The sequence below is a fragment of the Labrus mixtus genome, chromosome 23, assembly GCF_963584025.1.
Source record: "Labrus mixtus chromosome 23, fLabMix1.1, whole genome shotgun sequence".
NCBI lineage: Eukaryota > Metazoa > Chordata > Actinopteri > Labriformes > Labridae > Labrus > Labrus mixtus.
The window spans coordinates 15,976,110-16,000,647 of NC_083634.1; the positions used below are offsets into that span (position 1 = coordinate 15,976,110).

Consider the following 24,538-nt stretch of genomic DNA (forward strand, 5'->3'; position numbering starts at 1 on the left):
GGGACTTAGAGGGATCATCGGGCTGAAGGGACACAAAGTAAATTGTACCAATTTGTGGAGACAAATTTCCTTTGTACTAAAGTCCCCTGACCACTGAGACAAAAAGCCTGGTGTGCACACCACTGTGCAGGCCATATAAGAGTTTTATAAAACTCATTGTTCTCCTTAATAAGATATTATTGAATAAAGACATCATTAATGACATCTTGAAGCGACATCTTGCATTATTCACTGTCCTACAAAACAATCCTTGAAGTTAGTTTCAGGTGAATTGAGTCAATGTAGTTGCATTAATTGGTTCAGTGCTCTGTGTCTGATGGTGCAGTGTGTGTAGAGAGGTGTACGAGGGTTAACGTAAGTGGAGAGGTGAGAGAGCTTGCAGTCAGATCAAATAGCAGTTGCTATTCCAGAAGCTGTGTCCATGTAGGGAGGCTTCTATAAACTGCTTTAGTGCCTGCGCAGGAGCCCTGGGAGGCCGTAGGAAGGTCTGAGAAGTGTGTGTGTATATGTGCGAGAGCTGTGCATATGTGTGACATACTCTTCACACACCGTACTTTAATAGCTTAGAAAGTGTGTTTCCTGTTGTCTTTGTGGGGGAGTTATTATGAGGATTTGGGACACAGTTTGAAAGGCAAGAAAAGTCCTCGCGGGGAGGGCTGTCGCGGCGAGCGCAGACACATGATACAGAGCGGTGTCAGAATCTGCAGGGTGAAAGTACCAAACGATGATTGATGAGGCTGTGAGAGCGGCCATCTTGATGTGATCAGAGCAATCTCGTGGGTCTGCAAATAGAATAAAAGGCCGGATAAGCGGGAGAGAAAAATTGCAAGGTGGACAGTGGCGTTAGTGCGAGTGGAGTTATGAGGGCAGTTTTGTGTTTGGAAAGACGAAACTGCATTAAGACTCTGCAACAATGTCAGTTTAAGCTTTTCCCACATCCATTCATAGTTGACACAGGTGTTGAAAACGCATACTTGTGTTTATGAGGGAGCTACGAGCTAGTCTGAGACCTCAGTTGACGAACAAAACCTGCAAAATGTCACATCAGGTCCCGAAGGCGTCAGACTCATATGCTGCATTTAATGTCACTTTCCTGTCGTGCATGACAAAAACTGAACCTGACTTCGTGAAGCTAAGCTCATAATGTCGGGAGCGAAGGCTCGCTGCATGCGATTGATATTTATAGGCAGGTGGAAGCAGAAGTTACAGTCGTCAGTTGGAAGGCTGCTGAGATGATGGGTGTCTTAAATTAGGACTGAGGTCATCAGAGAGATCTAGAGGTGCACCAGTTGCAATTTCTTTTTGTTTATATCCGTTATTTCTCAATATAAATCAACGCAAAGTGATAGTTCTCACATTAAAGACACTTTTTAATAACACACTCAAACACGGAGGTTTTATCATTTATGTGTGCCTCCATTAACCAACACCAGCACCTCACGTCAACACTGTTGTTAGCTTGTTGTGTTTGTGGACATCCATCGCTGTGTGCACGGCATTGAACACCTCGTGTGAGTCTGGGATCGCCGCAAAATCTGCTATATTTGTGAGGACCGGCCAGGACAGAGCAGACCAGCCAGCCACCCACCGATCTGTCAGTGCACCTTTAGCGATATCACTTTGTATTTTTATAATGGCTTTTAAAAAGCTGTAAATGCAAACTACTCTGCCAGATCATTGCTAGCGAGATATTTGACTTCATATTTATGCCTTTAAGTATTTCACTTTGCTGTTGGCTGAATTTTGTACCATCAATAAATGACACAGCTCATTGATGTAGTCGGGCTGAGAGATGTTTAGTATCCGTTGCCTCAAACCTGCACTAAGTGTGAACGGCTCCATGCTAGCAGCTACAGACTAGGACTTCCTGAATGACGAAGCAAACGGCCGTCGTCACTTGTTCAATCTGGAGTCTGTTCGGTTTCACAATGTTCAAATGAGAAGATGAAATCAGAGTTGTTAGGATCATCTGACTCGATCTTTAAATAACCTTTTTGTGCTTCTCTAATGGACACAGAAGTCGACTCCCAAGGTCGACGCAGCGACTTGCTTTTTTGGCTCTTTGAATGCTGGGAAATGTAGCCGGGCTGCTAATCACTTGCTGACGGTCATTACGTATGCTTCACACAGTCCATCATGATCAAAGCTTCTGTTAAAAAGGAATTAGCTGACTCGAGATCTGCGCGTACGGTTTTTGCCTCTTATTTCAGGGAAAGAACTTGCCTTCTGAAATTAGACACAACCCTCCTCCTCCTCCTCCTCCCCTCTGACCGTTCTCCGTCTCTGCCAGCCGCACTCCCATAAATCCCCCGCAACCACTTACGCCAATTTATGTCTCGCGCGTCAGTCTCCTCGGCCCAGAGCTCATTAAACGACAAAGGGCTCTGCATGCTGTCGATGCCAGCCATGAACCTGTTCGCTCACCTTTATTCTCCGTCATCGATCATGCAGTCAGTCAATTCTTCTGTTGACTCATGCAACAAGAAAAGAGGGGAACGGCAGTGTTAGGCTGAACAATGAAAGACGAGGATGCTGAGTGTGTGATTGTGTGTGTGTGTGTGTGCGGTGCAAGCAGAAATCAGGGCTATTACATCAAACCCCTTTGACCGCTTAAAGTCACAGCTGCATGAAAAATGACTCGGCTAACTTTTTGAATCATTTGGTGTTAATGCCATTTAAAATATGTATCATGCTTATTCATTAAGCTAAGATGGTGATCTTGGTAAGCATGCTAGCTGCTTATCATCAGCATGGTACCATTATCTGTGTAAGTGTGATAGCATGCTAAATCATTTAGCTCAAAGCTAATCTTTGCGGCTTGCATATCTGTAACTTCTATTGCAAGACATAACTTGAAAAACAGCATTTCTAGCAACTAAGTCCCTTAAATCATCTGCTCCTCAATCAGGATCCCCAAGCAGTCTTTGTGGATATAAATGACATCTAATGAAAAAAAATTATTGCCATTGCATCCATTGCGATAGAAACACGAGTAATTGTTGTCAAAGCCTTCACTGTCCTGTTCATTTGTTGTCTTTTCACCATTTATATTTACATGTTTTGGAATAGCTAACTCTGTAGTCCTGCTGTTCAATTCCCATCAGCAGTTGCGGTCCCTGTGTAGAACACCTGTGTATGCACACACACACACACACACACACACACACACACTCTGACACTGCTGGAGGAGCTCATTGTTAAGGGCTTCTGGCAGGTATTTGTGGCGGGCCTCATCATTCTGGAAGCACAGCAATCTGGAGCCATGTGGTAGAGGAACAGAGTGTAAGGCAGCGCAACGGAGCAGAACAGGTCGCAGTGTTTCCGAAGCAATTAATATGACAACGCAGACAGGTGGCGGTGTCGAAACAAGTGACTGACTGAACCAGGTTAGCCATTCATTCCCCTGTTGTTGTACAGCTGTGGACAGAAAACAAAGTACCTGGGTGCCGGAGATGATGTGGTGCAGGACTGTCAGGCGCAGTGCAGATCGTTTTTGTTTCTCGGTGACGCCTCCTTGGCGTCGGTGGCGGTTGGCTCGCGTGCTGCGAAGGAAATAGGCTGCCTTCAGATGCTGCAGATGACGTGAGAACGAGGCCTTAGTATTATGTTCTGTTTGAACAAAACTCGCTGTTAAATCTGTGAAACATTAGCGCTGTTCTCACTGTGTTTGGGGGGTGGCGGACTGCTGTCTTTGATCACCTGCTCCACCTGTTTCCCCCTCACCGACTGAAATCCCACGAGCCCGCAGTTTATCTCACTGGTATTTGGCACTAGCTTGATACACACATACACTCACTTCAACTATAAGAGGTGTCCTAGGCCTTTTATCCCCTAAACACTGACATAAATCCATGGGGGTTTGGACTCTGGCCTTGCTCTGGAGGGCTGCAGTGGCCCTGTTGTCAGCGGGTTCTCTGGGATATTAGCCCATTAATCCTTCATAGAGATGAGAAGGAAAGAAAGGATGATAAATTGATGTGGCGGATTGAATTATTCACAGTTCAACATCCTGAAAATGAATCCCTTTTCATGAAGTCTGTTATTTTATTAGAGCATTTTTCCTTCTAAAGAGTATTGACTGGACAGGGTTTGCTTTTTTTATTTCTTTAATTGACATGCTTTTTTAATCAAAAATCTGAGGGGGGTCCATCCCTTTGACACATTAGAATATTTAGGGTGATCCCTCATACCTTTCCGTCCAACACTGAGAAAAAACATTGTCCCTAGTTTACGCACCAATTACATTTTCCAACAGTGTTCCATTGTCATCAATTTTGCTGAATCAGATATTGTTTCAAGGCCAAAGTGAGAGTTTCTGAAATGTCTAGTTGTTTGGAGTTTGGAGTTGTAAGACGATCTGAACGTAATCATCAAATGTGATGTCACCAAATCTATTTGTAGAGGTTGCTGGGTTGTTTGGTTCACCCTCAGTGGTCCAGTTTCTTTTGCATGATTGTCGTTTTTTACATTATAGGGGAATGTAAGAGGGGAGTCCTTTGGGCAGGAAGGGTGCAGGTTGACCTGTAAGAGGTGTGTGTTGGGGTGATGTCTGTTAATCATTGTCCCAAATCGTCCCTGTGGCACCCAAGTTCAGGGCTCCAGGTCTGTTTTAGAGTGAGGTGAGATCAGGTATTTAAAGCTCACAAGGGGCATAGGGTGTTTAAGTGTGTGTGTGTGTGTGTGTGTGTGTGTGTGTGTGTGTGTGTGTGTGTGTGTGTGTGTGTGTGTGTGTGTGTGTGTGTGTGTGGGGTTAAAGGGACTTAAATGTCGACTACACCTGTTGTAACTTCTCTCTCGACCCCCCGGCCCCCCTCATGGCCCTCTCACTTTATGGGCTGTTGAAACTCTGCGCGATTGTTGTTTACAAGAGACCCCTAAAGCAAAAACACGATGTCAGATGTGAAGTGAGTTAGAAAAAAAAGTGTGTGATATGATGTGAATGATGTCTGCATTGTCACAGACTTCTCACTGTTCTGTTTGAAGAGTTTTAGGATAGCTGACCTCTGACCTTTTTCACACCTAAAGGCGCCGTAGTTTTTGCTTCTACACTACATTTAACATTGGAGACTCACCTTTCATTTTAAAGATCATAAAATGTGAAAATTTGGAGCACCGGTTGCCTAGTGGTTAGTTTGCACGCCCTATGTACAGAGGCCTTTAAGGGGGCGCCCCGGGTTCAAATCCAACCTGCTGCTCCTTACCCATATGTCATTCCTCACTCTACCTCCATGATTTCCATGTCGATCCACTGTCCTGTCTTTCTAACAAGGGCATATAGAGACCATAAATAAATCTTTAAAATGTAAATAAATGTTTAAATATTTCAAAGTAAGGTGGCCAAAATGTCTTTGTCTATTGCAATTCAGGCTTTGTATTCACAAGAGTGCCAACATTTGAAATGTCTCTTGATGCCTGAGTTGTCTTTGTTAGAACTTACGGTAATAGACCTTAATTTGTAATGTTTTTTCTTTTTAAAATACCTCTTTACAAATGTATAGAAATAGCACTGGTCAGTTTCTCTGCGTCTTCATTGAAGCCAGTGGATATTCACACTACTGACAAAGAAAATCATTATCTGTTCCCATTCAAAGTATTAGTAGTAGTAGGGAATAGCATTGAGCTGGCCTAATTTTCTCTGTTTTACTGCATGTAACTAAAGCTCAAAAGTCATTGGTCGATACTACTCAGAGTACAAATCGAAACCAGAATGCTGCAGACATCAAAGGTTCGGTGCCTCTCCTTTAGAAACGGCCTCGTATGGCAGAAACAGAATTAAATGTGGTCAAATTTCTGCACCTACGTATGTCGCTGTAGATTTGATTTGAGAAAATCAGTTGTCCTATCAAGTAGAGGCTGTAAACGTCCTAGAGGTCACACTGTTACTGTTGTGTAAAAAGCCCTCTTGTGTACTGCTTTGTTTAAATAGGCAGATGTTCTGAGATGAAAAGTGTTGTTTGTCCACTCGTCTGTATGAACCTGTCAGAAGTGTGACGGTTGAGTTCTTATATAAGAGCTGTCACAGTGTTCGTTTTTCACAGTTTTGATTTGTGAAAATGTATAAAAATGTCTTCATGTCAGCAGTGCTGATGTGAAATGTTCTTGATGTTTGTGTTGGGGACTGTTGACACCCTGTAGTTTGAGTTTTGGTGTGTTTGAGCTTGATGTTTGCAGTTTTTACTGAAGTGATGGGCACGGTCGAAGAGTAGAACTTAACTGTTTCCCTCCATCAACCCTGACAGATGAGCAGATTATCCTCTTTTCCTCTACTCCGATATCTGCTGTGCTGACAGATGAACGTTGCCTACTACATTTCTTACAGTCTGTTGGCTTTATTCAGCTCATTTCATCCCACTAAGACTTTTGAAAGTTGGCAATGACAGGTGGGGAAGTTGCATGCAAGCCAACGATGTAAAATTACGCAGAGAAAAGAAGATAATGCAGCATTTTTAATCCAATTTATGAAGAAGAAAACCTACTTTGAGTTTGTCTTAAAATATATTTTTCCAGCCTAGTTTAAACAGACATTAGATAATTCCCTACCATGGCAGACAGGTGGACTGAAGTGGTGACAGTCCAAAACCATAAAGCTGTTATTATTGTGTGGCTTCAGATTTTGGCTTAAAGCTGTAATTATTTTGTCCTATCTTGGCCAGGACACAATCGAGGACTTGACCTTCAGTTGTTTAGTTTTCTGATTTCTTTGTCATTAATCCGCTTGGCTGCAGAGATCTTTCTTATATATATATTTTTGTTGTCATGCGTGACAAACTGAGTAACCTTATAAACAAAAGAGCACAGTGTTTTTATGTGTTGCTATATTTGTGAACTTTCTTGTGCGCACGTGAGTGTGATTTGTTTATCTGGCATTCATGTGTGTGTGTGTCAAAGTCTGGGACATGACTTCTGAACAGGTGTGTGTGTGACCAAGGTGGCTGTAGTGGACAGGTGTGAATGCAGTCATCCCTGTCAACCTTGCAGGGGACTATTTTTACACTGGCAGTGGTACATAAATACCTCTGTTAAATTCAAATAAGGTCCATATACTTTGTAAATATTCCATAATTACTGACTGTTAGTCAACTTGAAGTAGTTGTAGAGCAGGGAACAGATGAGACGGGATTTTTATCACATTTTTTGAAGGAGCAGTATGTGACTCTGACACCTAGTGTTTAAAATGTTTACCGCTGTCCAAATTCAAAACATTGTGTAGAGCTGTGTCCCCCCCCCGCCCCCTCCTCTTTGGAGTTTATTTGCATGCAGGTTGCCATGTCACGGACACTGAAGCTTCAGTGTTTAGCCAGCTCTGCTTCGGTCTTGAAACCTTTCTGCGTTCTAAACTCTCTCCAATATTTATCGTAGTTTTACGATGTTTCTGCTTGTGGAGGTCATTAGAGAAATGCCGAGGCTTTTTAGGCCGGGTAGAATCAGTTATATCTAAACCAGTTCGCTTGCTCTCTTTTATCGCTGCAACACCCGTTGGTTTGCCGTTTGCCTGGCAAACCGAAGGGTACCGTAAAACCACCTACTTCTCAGGTTGAAACAAATACAGACCGATCTGGACCGGATTAGAAACTTAGAGGAAGGACATACTCGCTGCTGCGTTGTTGACAGAGAAGCCAGCACTTCAACATAGCACTTGTTTAATGTCTGATGATGATAGAGTTCATTTTCTGTTTTAATTCAGTAGATATCTCACATATTGGACCTTTAAGCCTGAAGACTTGAAGCTTTCTTCCACTATTTTTTATTACCTGCATGATGAACAATATTGTATCCTCAATTCAGAATGGAAACTCTATAACTCTTTATTTAAACAATGGGTTATGAGTTGAATACAGAGCAATAGAAGAGAATAATTAAGTGGATTCCTACTTCAGGACATGTCATTTAAACTAACGGGACTTGAAAGAATGAGGTTATCGGCCTAATTTTCAAATATTCATTTAAAAGTGGCCTGTCTCAATCCATCGTTTGCTCACATGATGATTCTTAGTCTTAATGATTAAAAGGTTCATGCAGTAAAAAGTATAAATATAGATTTTTTTTTTAAATTACATTGTACAACTTTTACTTCAGCAGAAGCTCTTTGAAACTTTGAAACGCTCTAATAATTGTTTTCTGCATCACAGACCTCATATTTACTCCATGGCTGAAAGGACCGAAAACAAGAAATTGTCAAAAAATCGAGTCGAATTTAAAGTTTTAGATTTACAACAACAAAAACATGACATTCCCTGAGAGTAAAGGAGTAACTTTACAGGAAAAGATTATGTTATGAGAATGTTTTTCCTCTTGTGGTTTTACACTTTGTGCTCAAAAATGTTTAAGCGTCTGAGTGAGTTTTCATAATTTCTGAGAATATAACGTTTTTATTTTTTTCTCATAAACATACTAGTTAAATCTCAGTGAATGTTCAACCTTTATCTTGCAAATTTACATTATCTCTGAAATTCTTCTTGTTTTCTTGTAACATAACCTCATTTACCTGGTAAAGTATTTAATTAATTTTTTACCCTGAATTTGTCTCAGCCAGTACTACAGTCCTGTACAGTAGCTTTATGTCAACAGGTAAAACATCCTGTAACAATTGATCATGAAGCTGAACTAGGTGTATTGGGAACCGTGGACAGATGCAAGCCAGATCAGTATGAAAGATTTATCCCAGACAAACACTCCACCAGCATATTTCTCTAATTGGATCACCCGTCCCTGAATGAGGGTGCTAATTAGGGAAATCAGCTACTGGAGACTTTTGTAATTAAATCAAACCCTCCTCCATGGCAGAGGACTGGACACCAATGAGGCAAAAATTGCAAAGAGGTTAGGTGTAAATGAAGACGATCCTGAAGGTTTATGTAATTATCCGTCCCTCATTATCTGAAGTGTGGAGCGTTAAGTTTTATTTCTGTGTCCAAACTGAGCTCTGTGAGTGTAGGGAGTACCTTGACACTACAGGACTCCCTCTTGGCTTATAATCAGGTCACTGTGTGTGTGAGTGAGTTCAGGGGTGTGTGTGTGTGTAACGTGTTGGTCTGGCACCACAGAGGGCAGGAGGTACTTACCTGTAATAATACAACGAGACAGGAAGACCACAGGAGACCATTCTGTGTCTACACTCCTTGGCATGAGTTATATCGCCGGTTAGACAAAATAAAATCCCAGTAGAGATCGTATTCGGCCACAGAGAGATGTAGCTCTGACTTTGTCATCAAACATTTAATAAATCAGAGAATCTACTCCAAGTAAGCCACATTTGAGTTCAGTAAAACAAACCACATAAGTCACTTAAACCTCTACACATAGCTTCTAACTCTCTACACCCTTTTGTTAACACTCACAATCATCTTCAGATCAAGAGAAGGGAAAAAAGGCATAAAGAACAACAGTTGACTGTAATAGAGGAAAACACAGGAACTACCAGGTGGTATACCAGAGAGGGAGGAAGCAAGCAAGAGCATCTCAGTCAAATTTGATAGATTTCAACTATAAGACATTTGATTAGCAATGAAGACAGCAACTCCCAGTTCTACTTCATGATGTCATCAAACGATGTCCTGCTATGTGTGTGACTGAGAGACGCTCAACAGAAATGATAAACTGTTTTACTTTTGACTTTCCAATTAATTACTACATGAATATTTCTGGTTAATTGAATTCAGAGTCATCCCTTTTTTTAGTGTTACTGCTCCATCAATGTCCTAAATTTAGTTTGAACATCGTTGATCCACCATTCTCCATTACTATTCATGTTTTTTGAAACCCTCCCCAGAAGAAAACACCTTGAACCAGGAAGTAGCTGGTTGTATTTAATGATAGTCAAAATGGTGAGATGGCTTAAAACCCGATTTTTCTATTGCAAAACACCTTCGTGCATGATCCACCTTAAGATATGCTCTAACACTCTCTGGGCTTTGCAGAGGTGAATAAGGTGCAGGTATCGATCTGTTGCTCGTGGCCTCCCCTCTGAGGCCGGCAGGTGTAACTCCACACAGTGCTTTGATTGCATCAGCTCCTTGACGGACAGCAGAGCCCGCTGACATTATTAAGAGCTCCACAAGCCTGTTCAAATCTGTGTGTGGGAACGTGTGTGTATGTACGTGTCAGCTGTTTTGAGGGTCAGCAGCCCTGATTCCCCTTGAGGATGGTGGTGGTGGTGGGGGAGGGGGTTAGTTATGAAAGGCGTTCAGCTGGTCCACTGTGACCTCATTTTGCAGGAAGGACCTGTAAAAAGGCCGAGCTGAGCCAGGGCCAGACCGACAGGTGTGGAAGGACAGAAGAGGGGGGCGGAGGGGAGGGGGGGGGGGGGGGGGTGAGAGATGAGGTTAGGATGGACGGTGACTTCATGCCTGTGAGACCACCAGGCATTAACCCAAACCCACAGGATGAGATAATAGAGCATTACAGGCGGAGGAATTGTAACAGTAGCTTTCGCTGCTATGTCAGATAATTGTTTTTCTATCCTGCGGTGCTCTGGTCAACATTTTAGTTTTAATGAATCCCAAATCACGTTTGTATATTTAGCTTTATTAGCTTATCTTTTATTTCAATTACCACCATGTTTAGCTTTTGAACAGCCCTCCTTTGATGTTGGCTTCACCCCTCTCATCTTTCCCACACTTTCTCCAGTTATTATTTTATGCACGTCATACTCTTCAATCCATTCCTTCCTCCCCTATTCCCCCCCCCCCCCCCCCCCCCGCTGCCCCTCCTCCTCTTTCTCCCTCTCCGTCTTGGACTCTTACGGTTCACCTCAGGAATCCTGCCTTCTCAGCTGTCCGCCGGTGTCCCATAGCAACCCGATTTAGCCTCCTCTGCCCTCCCTCCATTTTTCAATCTTTTCCCCTCCTCTTCTACCTAATTTAGCCCCCACCTCTCCCCTCCACTGCCTTCCCTCCTTCACACACACCTTCTCCGCCTTGGCCCGGTGGCCTGTGTGTGCTGGATTAGGAGCCTGTCTAAATTTGGTCATGCATGGCAAAAGAGACAAGCACCTGCTGGGACCCTGGCTGGTTGGACAGGCGGCCTCTTCTCCTCTCCAGACCCGTACATCAAATTACACCGGGGCCTGGGCATTCCTGTCACTCCTCTCACTTCTCCTCTTAACGGCCTCACTCTTTCTCTTTCTTTAACTGTGTCTACGTGCTCTTTAAACACAGCCTGAATAAAATAATAGAAGTATAAGATCCTACCCAAGGATAAATAAGTACCAATACTGAATTTAAAGATATTTAAAACCTGTAAAAGTACTTCATTGAAAATTGTAATTTGCAAAAACAACTGGAGATTTTTCATGATGTGGCTGGATTTATTTTTTAATTATGCAAGTTTGATTATGTAGGACTATTAATAAAGAGAAGGCCAATCAAAGTGCTATACGAGGGCTTACTCAAAAAATTAAAGTAAGACATAAAGAAGAAAATGATGTTATAACAACAAAAGCTTCTAAAAAGAAAAGAGTTAGGGCTAAAAATGAATTGCATTACAAGACATTAAAAGTAAAAAGTAAAGGTAGTTTGATGAGAATCATTGATGGGGTGTTACTGACAATGATTAACAGATATACTCAAGCAAAGAACCATTCCTTTATTATTCTCCATTCAGAGCTTATACCCTGCAAATGTTAGCAACTCAAGATTGCATGACAAAGCACACCTGAGCTTTTTAGTAATGCTGTAGATCAAAGCATTTCTTTGCTGCGTTTCAATATAAAAGACACGGTTACATCCAATGAGCTTACTTTTATGGTATGAGTAAACCCGCACAATCACAGATTTACTCAATTTATTTTGTCTTTTAAATTTTAAAGTTGTGGAAAAAAAATTGAAGATCAACATATGAAATTGTTATTTTTTGTCAAATAAGCATGTGAAAACCTGAAGATATTCAGCTTGTTAAATAACGGATGGACTAGAGCAGAAAATCAGCAGAACTGAGAAACTGGAAAAAATTAGATGATGTGTGGATTCTCCCTGCGTGGAGCATGTTTTCTTCACACTTCTTCTCGTCTTTTTCCATCTGTCACTCAGCCATTGGTGTAGTTTCTCTCTGTCTTTTTTTTCTCCTTTTTTTCCGTGTCACCATCTCTTCTGTCTTGTCTATCTTCTCTGTCCAACCTTGTGGCTCTACAGTCACACTCGGGTGCAAGCGATAAGCATGAAAGCGCACATAGATGCAAATACACGCCCACGTACTGTACAGGGACATGTATGGTTTGATTTCTGGATTGTTTAATGCACTCGGCTGAAATGGTAATTTATGTTCTCACCTGCTGAGCACAAACCCTCTCTCTCTTTCTCTCTCTCCGCCCACACTGTCATCTGTAGTTAGTTATTCAGCTCATGTACTTATTCTGCTCCTACACCCACACATCCTCCAAACCCTGGCAAAGTTTTGGCTCTGCAGCAGCAGCTAAAACACGCACATACACATACCCTCACACACAGCCCATATTCACATTTGAAGCTAAACACCACGAACGCCTCACAGAGTACCATCCAGCGATCGATTTGGCAGCCTGATTGAACTATTTGAATTGTCCCCAATGTGCAAGTCAGATGCCATTAGGCAATTTTCAAGAGTGAAGCAAGCTGTCAGCAGCCGAGAGCCATTTAAATCGGCTTGTGCAATCTGCACCTTATGCACACAGTTACACCACCTAGTGTGCAGTTTGCTGTCTAAAATGAGAAACCTGTCGTTTGAAAGACACAGCACCTACTCTCCTCTACACAGTACCGGATATTGGATTTTCTAGTCAGGAAGTAACCTGCTGTAGAGCTGTGTGACACTGACTGTTCACGCTGTAGTCAATTTGAATCCAGTAGAGGCACAATCACTGAAACACGCTGTAGAGGCTATAACATTTGGTTGTTGAATATAAATACTTTTGGGGTTTTCGTCACTTGCAAAGTCAATTTCAAGAAACACCAAACTCTGAGTTCTGGGCTGGTTCTTCTGGCTGAAGGAAAAATATATATAAGCTGTTGTAATTTGTTATTTACAGTAAAAGACCGTTAATTTAGTGTCTTTTGTTTATTTAGTAATTACAGGGGACGTAGAATGATTTCTAACTAAAGGTGTTAAAAAAATAACTATATCCTGTCAAGGACTGTTTGGATAGAGGACATCAAACGTGACATAACTCTGTTTGTGTGTGTGTGTGTGTGTGTGTGTGTGTGTGTGTGTGTGTTCTCAACGTCAGCAGCCACAAAAACAAGTGAAGAGGACAGTTCAGGCCTTGGTCAGCTGTTTCCACACTGCTCTGAGAGGGGAAATCATGCAGTGTATGTGTGTGTGTGTGTGTGTGTGCGTGTGTGTGTGTGTGTGTGTGTGTGTGTGTGTGTGTGTGTGTGTGTGTGTGTGTGTACGTATGTCTCTTGGATACAGTTTTGCTTCTAGCGTGTGTAGCAGGTAAAGTTGTGTTGTCTCCTGTCAGTGTCTGTGAATGTCGTACAATCCGACAGATGACATTGTGTGACCCTCTCCCTCTCTCTCTCTCTCTCTCTCTCTCTCTCTCTCTCTCTCTCTCTCTCTCTCTCTCTCTCTCTCTCAGACTTTCACAGCTTGGTGTAACTCCCACTTGAGGAAGGCTGGGACACAGATCGATAACATTGAAGAGGATTTCAGAAATGGCCTCAAACTCATGCTGCTGCTGGAGGTCATATCAGGTGCATCTTCATCAACACACCAACACACTTTTTGTTGATTTACCGTTGTGGGTCATGTACCTGTATTCAGCCATGATAGGATGCTGTCTGGAAACCTTTTCATTATTGGAAAAGATCATATTATTTCTATAAACATAAAGCTGTATGGAAACAGCAACATAGATATTGTCAACATTGTCATAAATATCTATTTGAGATGTACTGAAGGAGAAACCCGGAGGATTGCACTAGTCGTCTGTTTTATTTAACAGAAGACAAAATGTAGAGACGACGTCATCATCAGCAACATATCAACATGTTGATGTCTGCTGCACAATGAATAGAGTTCCAAATGTTCTCCGTCGGTTGTGTTGAATAATTGGAACAGTACGTTCAGCTGTAGTAAATCTTTTCTGTTGTCTTTCAGGGGAGAGGCTGCCCAAACCCGACAAAGGCAAGATGCGTTTCCACAAGATCGCCAACGTGAACAAAGCTCTGGACTTCATCTGCAGCAAGGGGGTCAAACTGGTGTCTATTGGTGCTGAGGGTGAGAATCAAAACGTCCCTGTTATTATTAATATTACCCTCCCTCTCTCATTTTCTTATTAAAACACACCAAGGTCACTGAGAATCTGCATTCTGTTCTGAGCACCAGATGGTCAGTGAAGTCCACAGCGTCAGGAGAATTCAGATGAGTGCAGTGGCAGGAAACTAAAGTATTAATACCCCAGCAAACTCAAGACAGTATCTGCAATCCACTCGTCATCCTCTTTCATCCACAATTATTGACAAACTCTGTATATGTGATCTGCCATCCTGCAAAATAATCTCCGTATTACATCAGTTTTCTGCCTATCTGTTGATGTTAATCTATGCTGTACACACAGTTCAAAACCACAAAAATGTGAACTGGTAGTAAGATGAATTATTAAACTACATTTCAATGAAACGGGGGAATGGTTGCACATGGGTTGAAGTGACGATAGAAGATAAACACTGTAGCAGTAAAGCTGAGGAGACACATAAAGAAGTGAGAGTAAACATGAGGAATAACGATAAATAAATCCACATTCATTTGAACTCGCTGAGGTTAAGATAGGATGAAGATAAGATGAGCTTAATGGATCCTACATGGAGGAAATTCACTTAGTAGGGTTAGGGCTTAAATTAGATGTCAGTAATGAAATAGTAGATATGTACTATTTATAGTATGTTTATGAGTGGTATGTGACCAGAGAGAAAAAGTGCAGTAACTGTCGTCATGATAAACTGAGTAAATACTCAGAAGAAGAAAATAAAACTGATCAGACTGAGAGTTCATGAGAAGTTGGTGAGAGCTTCAAATCACAAATCTTCAGAAGCCGTTCAGTTCATTCCTGTGCAACGTTAATTTTCATCACTTTAATTGCAGCCAAGTTTTCGTCTTAAGCCTTCGAGAAGTGTGAGATTCAATTTGTAGCATCAGCTGCAGCTTCCAGAGCCGTGCGCGGTTACGACACTCTGAACTTGTAACCTGACAGAGACTGACAGGCAGATTTTAAACGTTCTCTAGTGACGTTAACAACATCGTGTCGTTGATTTGTGCTTTTGTGTGTGTGTTTACAGAAATTGTCGACGGTAATGTGAAGATGACTCTCGGTATGATCTGGACCATCATTCTGCGCTTCGCCATCCAAGACATCTCTGTGGAAGGTGTGTGTCTCTCTGTGTGTGTGTGTCATTAATAGTTCATAGTTTCTGTAGTTTTTGTAGTTCTTATTGTTTAGCTCCTTCCTCACAGAATGTATTCTCCCAGTACAAAAGAAACCACTGGTGCTGTGATGTTGGTTTGAGCTGTAGGGATTAGTTAAACACATCAGGTAAAGGTGTCCTAAAAAGAAAAACAAAGTGTAAATCGCATATTTCATTAATAACTTTAAAAAAAAAAGTGACACAAAGAACAGGTCTGACAATGACACCCCTTTCTTTTTAAATGAAGTGAGTCCAAATAAGAAGAAGATAATAACACTCAGTTATAACATGAGGTCAAACAGCTGAAAGCTACAATCAACCCATCTGTCTTATAAACACAACATACACACCTGATGATGCCCGAGTCAATGATGATGGTACACACTCATGAAAACACACACTGAATACTTTCTCTGTGTTAAAGCGAGATTTGATTTGACAGAAAGTGCAAAAAAATGTCAAAATGTTGTGCAGAGCAGAGCAGGTTCAGATCAAACACACTCTGCTCGTTATCAGTAACCTCTGTGTGAAGCGAGTCTCAGGTCAGCCAGCTCCCACACTGACCTGATGTGTATTAGCTGAAGTTCGATCTTAGTTTACGATCTTCTACACAGAACAAACTTCTGTGAACTGTCGCCTCACCTCGTCTCGTTTTCTTGGGGACCTTCATGTCGTCAGGCAGACAAACAATAAACGTTTGTTTATAAAGACTTAAGACCTGGTTTACCCCTCCAAACCTCACCTCCAAGTCACCGTCTGTAACTCCACTTTTATTGCTCCTGATCCTCAATATCTCCTGCTGTCTTTTAGCTTAAGCTCCTTTTGACACCTAAACTCTCTCAGTGCCTCTTCCTCTAGTGCCGGACATTTTCAAACTACCAGCTTCACCAGCACGACCTCAAAAGTACAGATTTATAAACTGATAATAGTCTTGATTTGAACCAGTTAGCATCTTTCTTTGTTTGATTTAACATCTTGTTTTTAATCATTCAGTCCACCGTTAGGGATTAATATGCAAAAGACCCCTCGTCTTTCCTTCTCTTTCTAATAATCACAATACTCGATTAACACTGCTTTTCTTTTGAATTCTCTTCCTCTCCCTCCTCCTCTTCTTTTTTTCAGAGACCTCTGCTAAGGAGGGTCTGCTGCTGTGGTGCCAGAGGAAGACTGCCCCCTACAGGAACGTCAACGTCCAGAACTTCCACATCAGGTGAGTCTACAGCGCCAGACTGTGGCATAAACGAGGAACTGCAGCTTTCTATCTGTTCTCCTTCCATGTAGTGTTTTATCATGTTTCTGTCTCTCTTTACACGATCTACTTTACATCCTTACTCATCCTGTTTTTTACCTTCTCTTCTTTATTTCCTGTATCTCTCCTTCCCTCTTCATCCTCCTTTATTTCCTGTATCTTCCTTTTCCCTCTTCATCCTCCTTTATTTCCTGTATTTTCCTTTTCCCTCTTCATCCTCCTTTATTTCCTGTATCTTCCTTTTCCCTCTTCATCCTCCTTTATTTCCTGTATCTTCCTTTTCCCTCTTCATCCTCCTTTATTTCCTGTATCTCTCCTTCCCTCTTCATCCTCCTTTGTTTCCTGTATCTCTCCTTCCCTCCTCGTCCTCCTCTTGTTGTCGTGGCTCAGTTGGAAGGACGGCCTGGCTCTGTGCGCCCTCATCCACAGACACAGACCTGACCTCATTGACTACTCCAAACTGAGAAAGGTGCTCTCTCCTTCCTTCCTATCTTTCTTTTATATCCTGTCATTCTCATCTGCCTTTCTTTATTTGATTTCTCTTGTTCTGAGTTGTCAGGATTGATCCTCACCATGATATCATGTCTAATGCGAGTTCCTCATAAGACACAATCTAGACTCTTTTTATAAAATATCAAGATGTTTGATAAATCAGACGAGGATCTTCATCATCATGAAAAGCAGATTTATTGAGCCTAATTAGTAACCGAGCTTTTTTAAAGATTAAAAACGTAACTGGTCACATGAGTTAATGTGTGACGTCATGACAAACCCACACAGTACAGTTTACAGTGAATGTGTCTGCCTGTAGGACGACCCCATTGGTAACCTGAACACCGCCTTCGAGGTGGCTGAGAAGTTCCTGGACATCCCCAAGATGCTTGACGCTGAAGGTGAGGCCGCACAAACTGTATTTAGAATACCTCTGCAGGAACACGAACTGAAAATCCTCCACTGAGGGAAGAGTACAAACAAAATGAAACGAGCACGGAGGTCAAGACGAACTCAGAATAAATGCATAATAATCAGTTGAAAGCTTTTTTTCTGAACCACAGATTGTTCTAACCTCTGAAACGTTTTGACCTGAAACGGCTCAAAAGATTCCAGCAGGAAACGATTTTGTTTTTAACTCTCCCAGCAGTTATTAAACGATGTCAAACTCAGTACGTTTTGAAAAGCGGTTTCAGGTCAGGAAAAAGGATCCTTGATGTTTTTGTTCCTCTCTCAGATATTGTGAACACACCCAAGCCCGATGAGAAAGCCATCATGACCTACGTGTCCTGCTTCTACCACGCCTTCGCTGGAGCTGAACAGGTGAGACGACGTCCTGTTTTTATTTCTGAAAACGTTTTGACTCAGAAGTAAAAAAGTGCATCACTGTTTAATTGATTTTTAACAGATTATACCTCGAACACGTCCACGACATGTAGCGGCAGTCCTGATGAACACATGTAAGAGAAACATATTTAAATGCTGCGTCTGCCTCCCCTCTCTCAGGCTGAGACTGCCGCTAACCGTATCTGTAAGGTTCTGGCCGTCAACCAGGAGAACGAGAAGCTGATGGAGGAGTACGAGAAGCTGGCCAGCGAGGTGAGAAACCGCTGCAACCGAATCCTCCCACGCTCAGTCTGTCCTGCACATCGTCCTCCTCTGCAGAAAAACACTCTGAAGTCCCAGCAGTTTCAACACGCTGGGTTGTTTCTCTGTACACTTTCTGATCCTGCTGCTGACCTTTTATGACACAGAACTAAAACACTGCAGGCAAAACAAGAGAGTAAAGAGAAGAGAAAGATCGAGGAGAAGCTATAAACAGGATGAATGTAGACTTTAGAAATTATAGACAAATATGATCAATAAATGACATTTGTAACATTATTTTTTGGTGGAGAAATGTCAAGCTTCATTTGTTGGACACTAGGATGTCAACACAAACATTTAAAGTGAATATAAATCATCCATACAAAGGGGATGGAGACACGTTGTTTTCAACATTCTCTCTGTCCGTCCGTCCCGTAGCTGCTGGAGTGGATCCGCCGCACTATCCCCTGGCTGGAGAACCGCGTGGCCGAGCAGACCATGCGCTCCATGCAGCAGAAGCTGGAGGACTTCCGCGACTACCGCCGCATCCACAAGCCGCCCCGCGTGCAGGAGAAGTGCCAGCTGGAGATCAACTTCAACACCCTGCAGACCAAGCTGAGGCTGAGCAACAGGCCCGCCTTCATGCCCTCCGAGGGCAAGATGGTGTCGGTGAGCAGCACAGGTTTTCAGATCAGTGTGTCGTTGTTGCTTTACTGAGGATCTCATTTTGTTTTTCATCCTCTAAAACCGATAAAAATAAGACCTCGCCACAGATAAAGTTCTCACCAAACAACAAAAGTTTGACTGGTACAAAGACGATCTTCTCAGCTTACAGTGCTGTTACGTTTCTCTCTCTCTCCGTCAGGATATTGCCAATGCCTGGAAGGGTCTGGAGCAGGTGGAGAAGGGCTACGAGGAGTGGCTGCTCACCGAGATCCGCCGTCTGGAGAGACTCGATCACCTGGCCGAGAAGTTCAAGCAGAAGTGTTCCATGCACGAGTCCTGGACCGGAGGTAAGGAGGACTGAAGACACAGTGAAGACGACTCTGAATGTTTATTTAGTTTGAGTTTTTAAAGCAGCCAACCAGAAGAGTTTAAAGGTTGTCTCTTTGAAATAGTTGATTAGGGATTATAATTTGTAAATAAAATATGTGGAATCAATTATGGAAATAGAATTTGAATGATGTTCTTTCGGCTCAGTTGATGCTTTCATGCTTTAATGATGAAAGTTAAACTGTCATCTTACCTCCATCCTTCACACTCTCCACTGTCTCATTGTGATCAAACTCCATTAAAAGTAATGAAACACTGCAAAGGTCAAGATAAATCACATGATACAATCATACAGAGCCATGAAACAGTTAAGCCATTCATAGGGACGATCAAATTCTACCGTGAGAGAGAGAGAAAAGGGCAGACAATCGGAGGAGGTTCGTCGTTTGAATCTGTTAAGATCAGGTTGATTCACATCAAACGGTCTGTGTGTTTCAGGTAAGGAGGACCTGCTGTCCCAGAAGGACTTTGAGTCCGCCTCTCTGATGGAGATCAGAGCCCTGATGAGGAAGCACGAGGCCTTCGAGAGCGACCTGGCAGCTCACCAGGACAGGGTGGAGCAGATCGCTGCCATCGCCCAGGAGCTCAAGTAAGACTGCGGAGTGGAGAATGCTTCTCTAGTGTACTGCAGGTGTATTCGTCTGTTTCAAAGTTACAGTGCATGGAAAGAAACGGGTGGGATATAAAAAGTGTGTAACTGAGAGAGAATGGTGATAATCAGAGATTTGTCAGAGGCAGGCGAGGAAACGAACTCAGCGAAGAACAAAAGACGAATAGAGAAGAATTTAATGAGCGACATACACCAGATGAAAGGATGGTTCATGAAAGAGCAGAAACCTCTGATCTCACTCCTTCTTATTCCTCACCACTCCTCAGGCTTCTTTGATGCTACTTACAGTTAAATATGAGCCGTTCAGCATCTTAAAGCTGAATATGTATGTGCGCCACACGTCATTTATCATCCAGAACTTCAAAAGGAAAATGTTATCGGATGACCTTTAGAACGCAGGATGAAAAAAAAATCACAACTGTGTGATGGAATTAAATATTCAAATGGTGCAGGGACAGATATTTGGGGAACATTTGGTGCAACTTAAAGCAAAGTTTCTGCATTCATCAGACATGCATTCATCATGTCGTCTTCTCCGACAGTGAGCTGGACTACCACGATGCTGCCACAGTCAACGCCCGCTGTCAGGGCATCTGTGACCAGTGGGACAACCTGGGCACCCTGACCCAGAAGAGGAGAGACTCTCTGGAGGTACGGCACCTAAAACTTCAAATTACACGAAGGTTGGTTTGGTTTGAGTCAACGTTAAAGAAGTGTCTTATTTATTATGTATGTGTGTGTTTGTGTGTGTGTGTAGCGTGTGGAGAAGCTGTGGGAGACCATCGACCAGCTGTACCTGGAGTTCGCCAAGAGGGCGGCGCCCTTCAACAACTGGATGGACGGAGCAATGGAGGACCTTCAGGACATGTTCATCGTCCACAGCATCGAGGAGATCCAGGTACGGCCAGAGTCTCACACACACACACACACACACTGTACAGTTTTTAATGTATACATCTGAGTTTGTCTTTTATCTTCAGTCAGGCTGGTAAGAAATATGGTCCTGAGTTTATGGATTTTACCCTTCAGGATTTAAATCACAGAATTTTCTTATGCGATCATTTACCTTTAGCTCAACTCACTCCTGTTTGTTTGGTCTCTTAGAGAAACACTCCTGTTGGCATCTACAAATATAAAAAAAATCCTAAGAAGAGTTTCCTTTTTATCTAATTTGCGGCCTAAAAAGGAAATGATTAAGGGATGAAAGTTTTCTACTTAAAGCTTTATGTGTACACACTCTTGTGGCATTCTTTCAACGGGACGTCCTGATCAATAAAGGTGTGGAGAATGTTTTCTGACTTTCATGTAAAAGTCATTTTTAAGTGTGACGTTGACTGAATCAAGCCGTCAGCAGTGAAGTGAAAACTCTTTGCGTCCTCCTCATTTGAAGCTGTGTTTCTTGATTTTCTTTTTTATCTCCCGTTTCAGAGTCTGATCACGGCTCACGACCAGTTCAAGGCCACTCTGCCCGAGGCCGACAAGGAGCGCATGGCCACCATGGGAATCCACAACGAGATCCTGAAGATCGCCCAGACCTACGGCATCAAGCTGTCCGGAATCAACCCTTACACCACCCTCTCCCCCCAGGACATCAGCACTAAGTGGGACGCTGTGAGTGTAATTCATCAGACCAGTATTTATCCAAAACAAACCGTGATGCTCTTTTCTGTTTGACGTCCGTCCGTGCGCTGCGTTCTGAAAAAAAAAACAGCAGCAGGTCTGAATTCATTCAAAAGAAGCTGATGAGACTTGATTGAATTTGTCCACCTGCAGGTGAAGCACCTCGTTCCCCTCAGAGACCAAATGCTCCAGGAGGAGGTGGCCAGACAGCAGGCCAACGAGAGACTGAGGCGCCAGTTTGCTGCCCAGGCCAACATCATCGGACCCTGGATTCAAACCAAGATGGAGGTCCGGAGTCATTTAAAGCTTTGAACTAAGATGCTCTAAATAGTTCACCGGAGTTTCAAGATGTTTGATGATGCAATAGTGTCAATTATTTACTCTAATTTATCTTGAAATAATGTTGAACTTGTCAAATTACAACAGATAAAGAAAGAGGGATGTACTTAAATCCTTTAGTTTTAAAAAGAGCAAATAAAACGAGATGTCGTTGTGCTCCTCTGTGCTCCTGCAGGAGATCAGCCACGTGTCTGTGGACATCGCCGGCTCTCTGGAGGAACAGATGAACAGCCTGAAGCAGTACGAGCAGAACATCATCAACTACAAATCCAACATCGACAAGCTGGAGGGAGACCACCAGCTCAGCCAGGAGTCCCTCATCTTCGACAACAAGCACACCAACTACAACATGGAGGTACGGAGGACTCCACGGCAGCCGTCACAGTGCCCCCCCCCCCCCACCCCCCACCACCACCTCCACCTCCACCTCTCCGTTTCTCTGAACAGAATCATTTATTCTCCTTCTGTTCCTGCAGCACGTGCGCGTGGGCTGGGAGCAGCTGCTCACCACCATCGCCAGAACCATCAACGAGGTGGAGAACCAGATCCTGACCCGCGATGCCAAGGGTATCAGCCAGGAGCAGCTCAACGAGTTCAGGGCCTCCTTCAACCACTTCGACAGGGTGAGGCGTTCACTGACCACCAAAAGGAACCTGCGACCGCAAGAAATGCACAAAACGACACGATGGATGCTTTTTAAAACCCAAACCTGTCATCATGCACGTTTAAGCTTGCAAGAAAACATTCTGCTTCATTATCATGTTTGCAGAAGAAAAACATCTTTTCCTTTTTTTCTCTGCAGAAGAGAAACGGCATGATGGACCCAGACGATTTCCGTGCCTGCCTCATCTCCATGGGTTACGATCTGGTTAGTGGAAGATTTCTATTTTCAGGACAAAACGACTCTGAAGTTAAACTTTAATTTTGTTAAAGAATGTTTAATATCTGGTTGTCCTGCCCGCCGTGCACAACGAGCTGATCCAATCCTCTCCTCTTGACAGGGTGAGGTGGAGTTTGCTCGCATCATGACCCTGGTGGACCCCAACAACACGGGCGTGGTGACCTTCCAGGCCTTCATCGACTTCATGACCCGCGAGACCGCCGAGACCGACACCGCGGAACAGGTCATGGCCTCCTTCAAGATTCTGGCCTCAGACAAGGTGAGCATGACGGATGTGTGACCTCATCAGGAGCTTGTTTCGACTTGTGTAAAGTTTCTTCTGTGAACACGACGCCCTCTGATCTCTCCTGCAGAACTACATCACAGTGGACGAGCTGCGCAGGGAGCTGCCGCCCGAGCAGGCCGAGTACTGCATCACCCGCATGACCAGGTACATTGGATCCGACGGCCCCTCTGGCGCCCTGGACTACATCTCCTTCTCCAGCGCCCTGTACGGCGAGAGCGACTTATAAACACAGCCGCTCCTCTTCACCTCCTCCTCCCCAGCTCCCGCCGTCTCTCCTCTGCGGAGAGAGCAATTTAAACCCCTTCCACTGTCCTTCTAGTTTCTTTCTTCTTCTGATTTTTTTTCCCCCTTTTGACTCTTCTTTCCTCTCCTCCCTCCCTTCTCCTCCCGTCCCTCCTTTCACACCTCAAACACCGCCCAGAGAGGGGGGAGAGTAGCAGACTTTGCTCGAATCTCAAAAAGCAGGTCCCTCATTTCTGTCAGAGTGCCTTAAATAAAGAAAGCCGGAATGTGCCGGGAATTGCACTGAACTTATGTAAGCAGCGTACATGTAACAGACCTGCCTTCAGGAGACGATAAACAGACGGAGGTGACGAGGGAGAAAAAGTGAGATATGTCGAGCAAAGCCTCCTGCTCTCCCCCTCTCTCTCTCTCTTTCTTTCAGATGACATATTTTTTTGTAGAAGGGTAATTAAAGAAGAAGACGTGATAAAAAAAAAAAACGCTGGTTGGTCAGTTGGCTTGTTGGTTGTGTATTTGTGCACATGCATGCTATGTTGAAGTTTAGAAAAAACTGCTGTCTTTGTGAGACTCTGACTCGTCCTTAATCGCAGAAACAAAAAAAGCTGCCAGAGTCAGCGGGGAGGAAGAGAAAGTCAGGTGCTACGACGATATACTGTTAAACTGCAGCACTGTGAAACTGTCAGCAAAGATAACCTGAAGATCTTAAAGCCTTTAGCTCAGGAACATATGGAGGAAGAATGGGAGAAACTTTTTAAAAAATCACTGAAGACAGCAGGAAGAGAGAGCGACTCGGAGCAAAGCACTGTGGGTAAATGCAGACAAAGAGGGGGCCATGGCTCGACTTTAGAACGAGGACAGAAAGACTAACTGTTATGGCCGGAGAGTGAAAAATCCCACACACCCTTTTCTTTCTTATTTCTCACTAGTTTCAGATGTTTTACAGCTAAAATGTACGACGTGTGATCGTACAAGAAGTGACAGAAAGAGAGAGGTGTCGAGCAGTGAGAGACAACAGGGCATCAGGGAAGTTCTAGACGAAAAATAATAATAATAGAAGAGCCGATACTGCATGTGGGACGTTGTCAGCGAGAAAGTAAGTAGGGTTTGGTTCGGCCGTGATCGTCAGTGCGAGTCAGCGTCTCTCTCTCTCTGTGTATGAAGAATCTAAATCTGTGCTCCGTTCTCCTCCCCTCATCCTCATCTCACCCTGTCCCTTCATCATCACTGAGAACACTCACTAATCTCACTTCACAGTTCAATTTAAAAACAACAACAAGTTGGAATA

The 24,538-nt window shown here is 43.2% G+C and overlaps 1 protein-coding gene across 1 annotated transcript in view; it reads left to right on the plus strand.

Annotated features, from left to right (window-relative positions):
- The window catches only part of actn3b (actinin alpha 3b), a 29,442-nt gene extending 5,141 nt beyond the window's left edge, over positions 1-24,301 (plus strand). The window contains exons 2-21 of the mRNA XM_061030818.1: positions 13,550-13,664; positions 14,071-14,190; positions 15,249-15,335; positions 16,497-16,584; positions 17,014-17,092; positions 17,435-17,516; positions 17,852-17,937; positions 18,121-18,213; positions 18,640-18,870; positions 19,067-19,214; positions 19,693-19,843; positions 20,407-20,515; positions 20,622-20,762; positions 21,293-21,475; positions 21,638-21,772; positions 21,999-22,178; positions 22,300-22,446; positions 22,626-22,691; positions 22,825-22,983; positions 23,078-24,301. Coding sequence (XP_060886801.1) covers positions 13,550-13,664; positions 14,071-14,190; positions 15,249-15,335; positions 16,497-16,584; positions 17,014-17,092; positions 17,435-17,516; positions 17,852-17,937; positions 18,121-18,213; positions 18,640-18,870; positions 19,067-19,214; positions 19,693-19,843; positions 20,407-20,515; positions 20,622-20,762; positions 21,293-21,475; positions 21,638-21,772; positions 21,999-22,178; positions 22,300-22,446; positions 22,626-22,691; positions 22,825-22,983; positions 23,078-23,236 — 2,559 coding nt within the window. The 3' untranslated portion in view covers positions 23,237-24,301. The remainder of the gene's footprint in view (positions 1-13,549; positions 13,665-14,070; positions 14,191-15,248; positions 15,336-16,496; positions 16,585-17,013; positions 17,093-17,434; positions 17,517-17,851; positions 17,938-18,120; positions 18,214-18,639; positions 18,871-19,066; positions 19,215-19,692; positions 19,844-20,406; positions 20,516-20,621; positions 20,763-21,292; positions 21,476-21,637; positions 21,773-21,998; positions 22,179-22,299; positions 22,447-22,625; positions 22,692-22,824; positions 22,984-23,077) is intronic.
- The last annotated feature ends 237 nt before the right edge of the window (positions 24,302-24,538 follow it).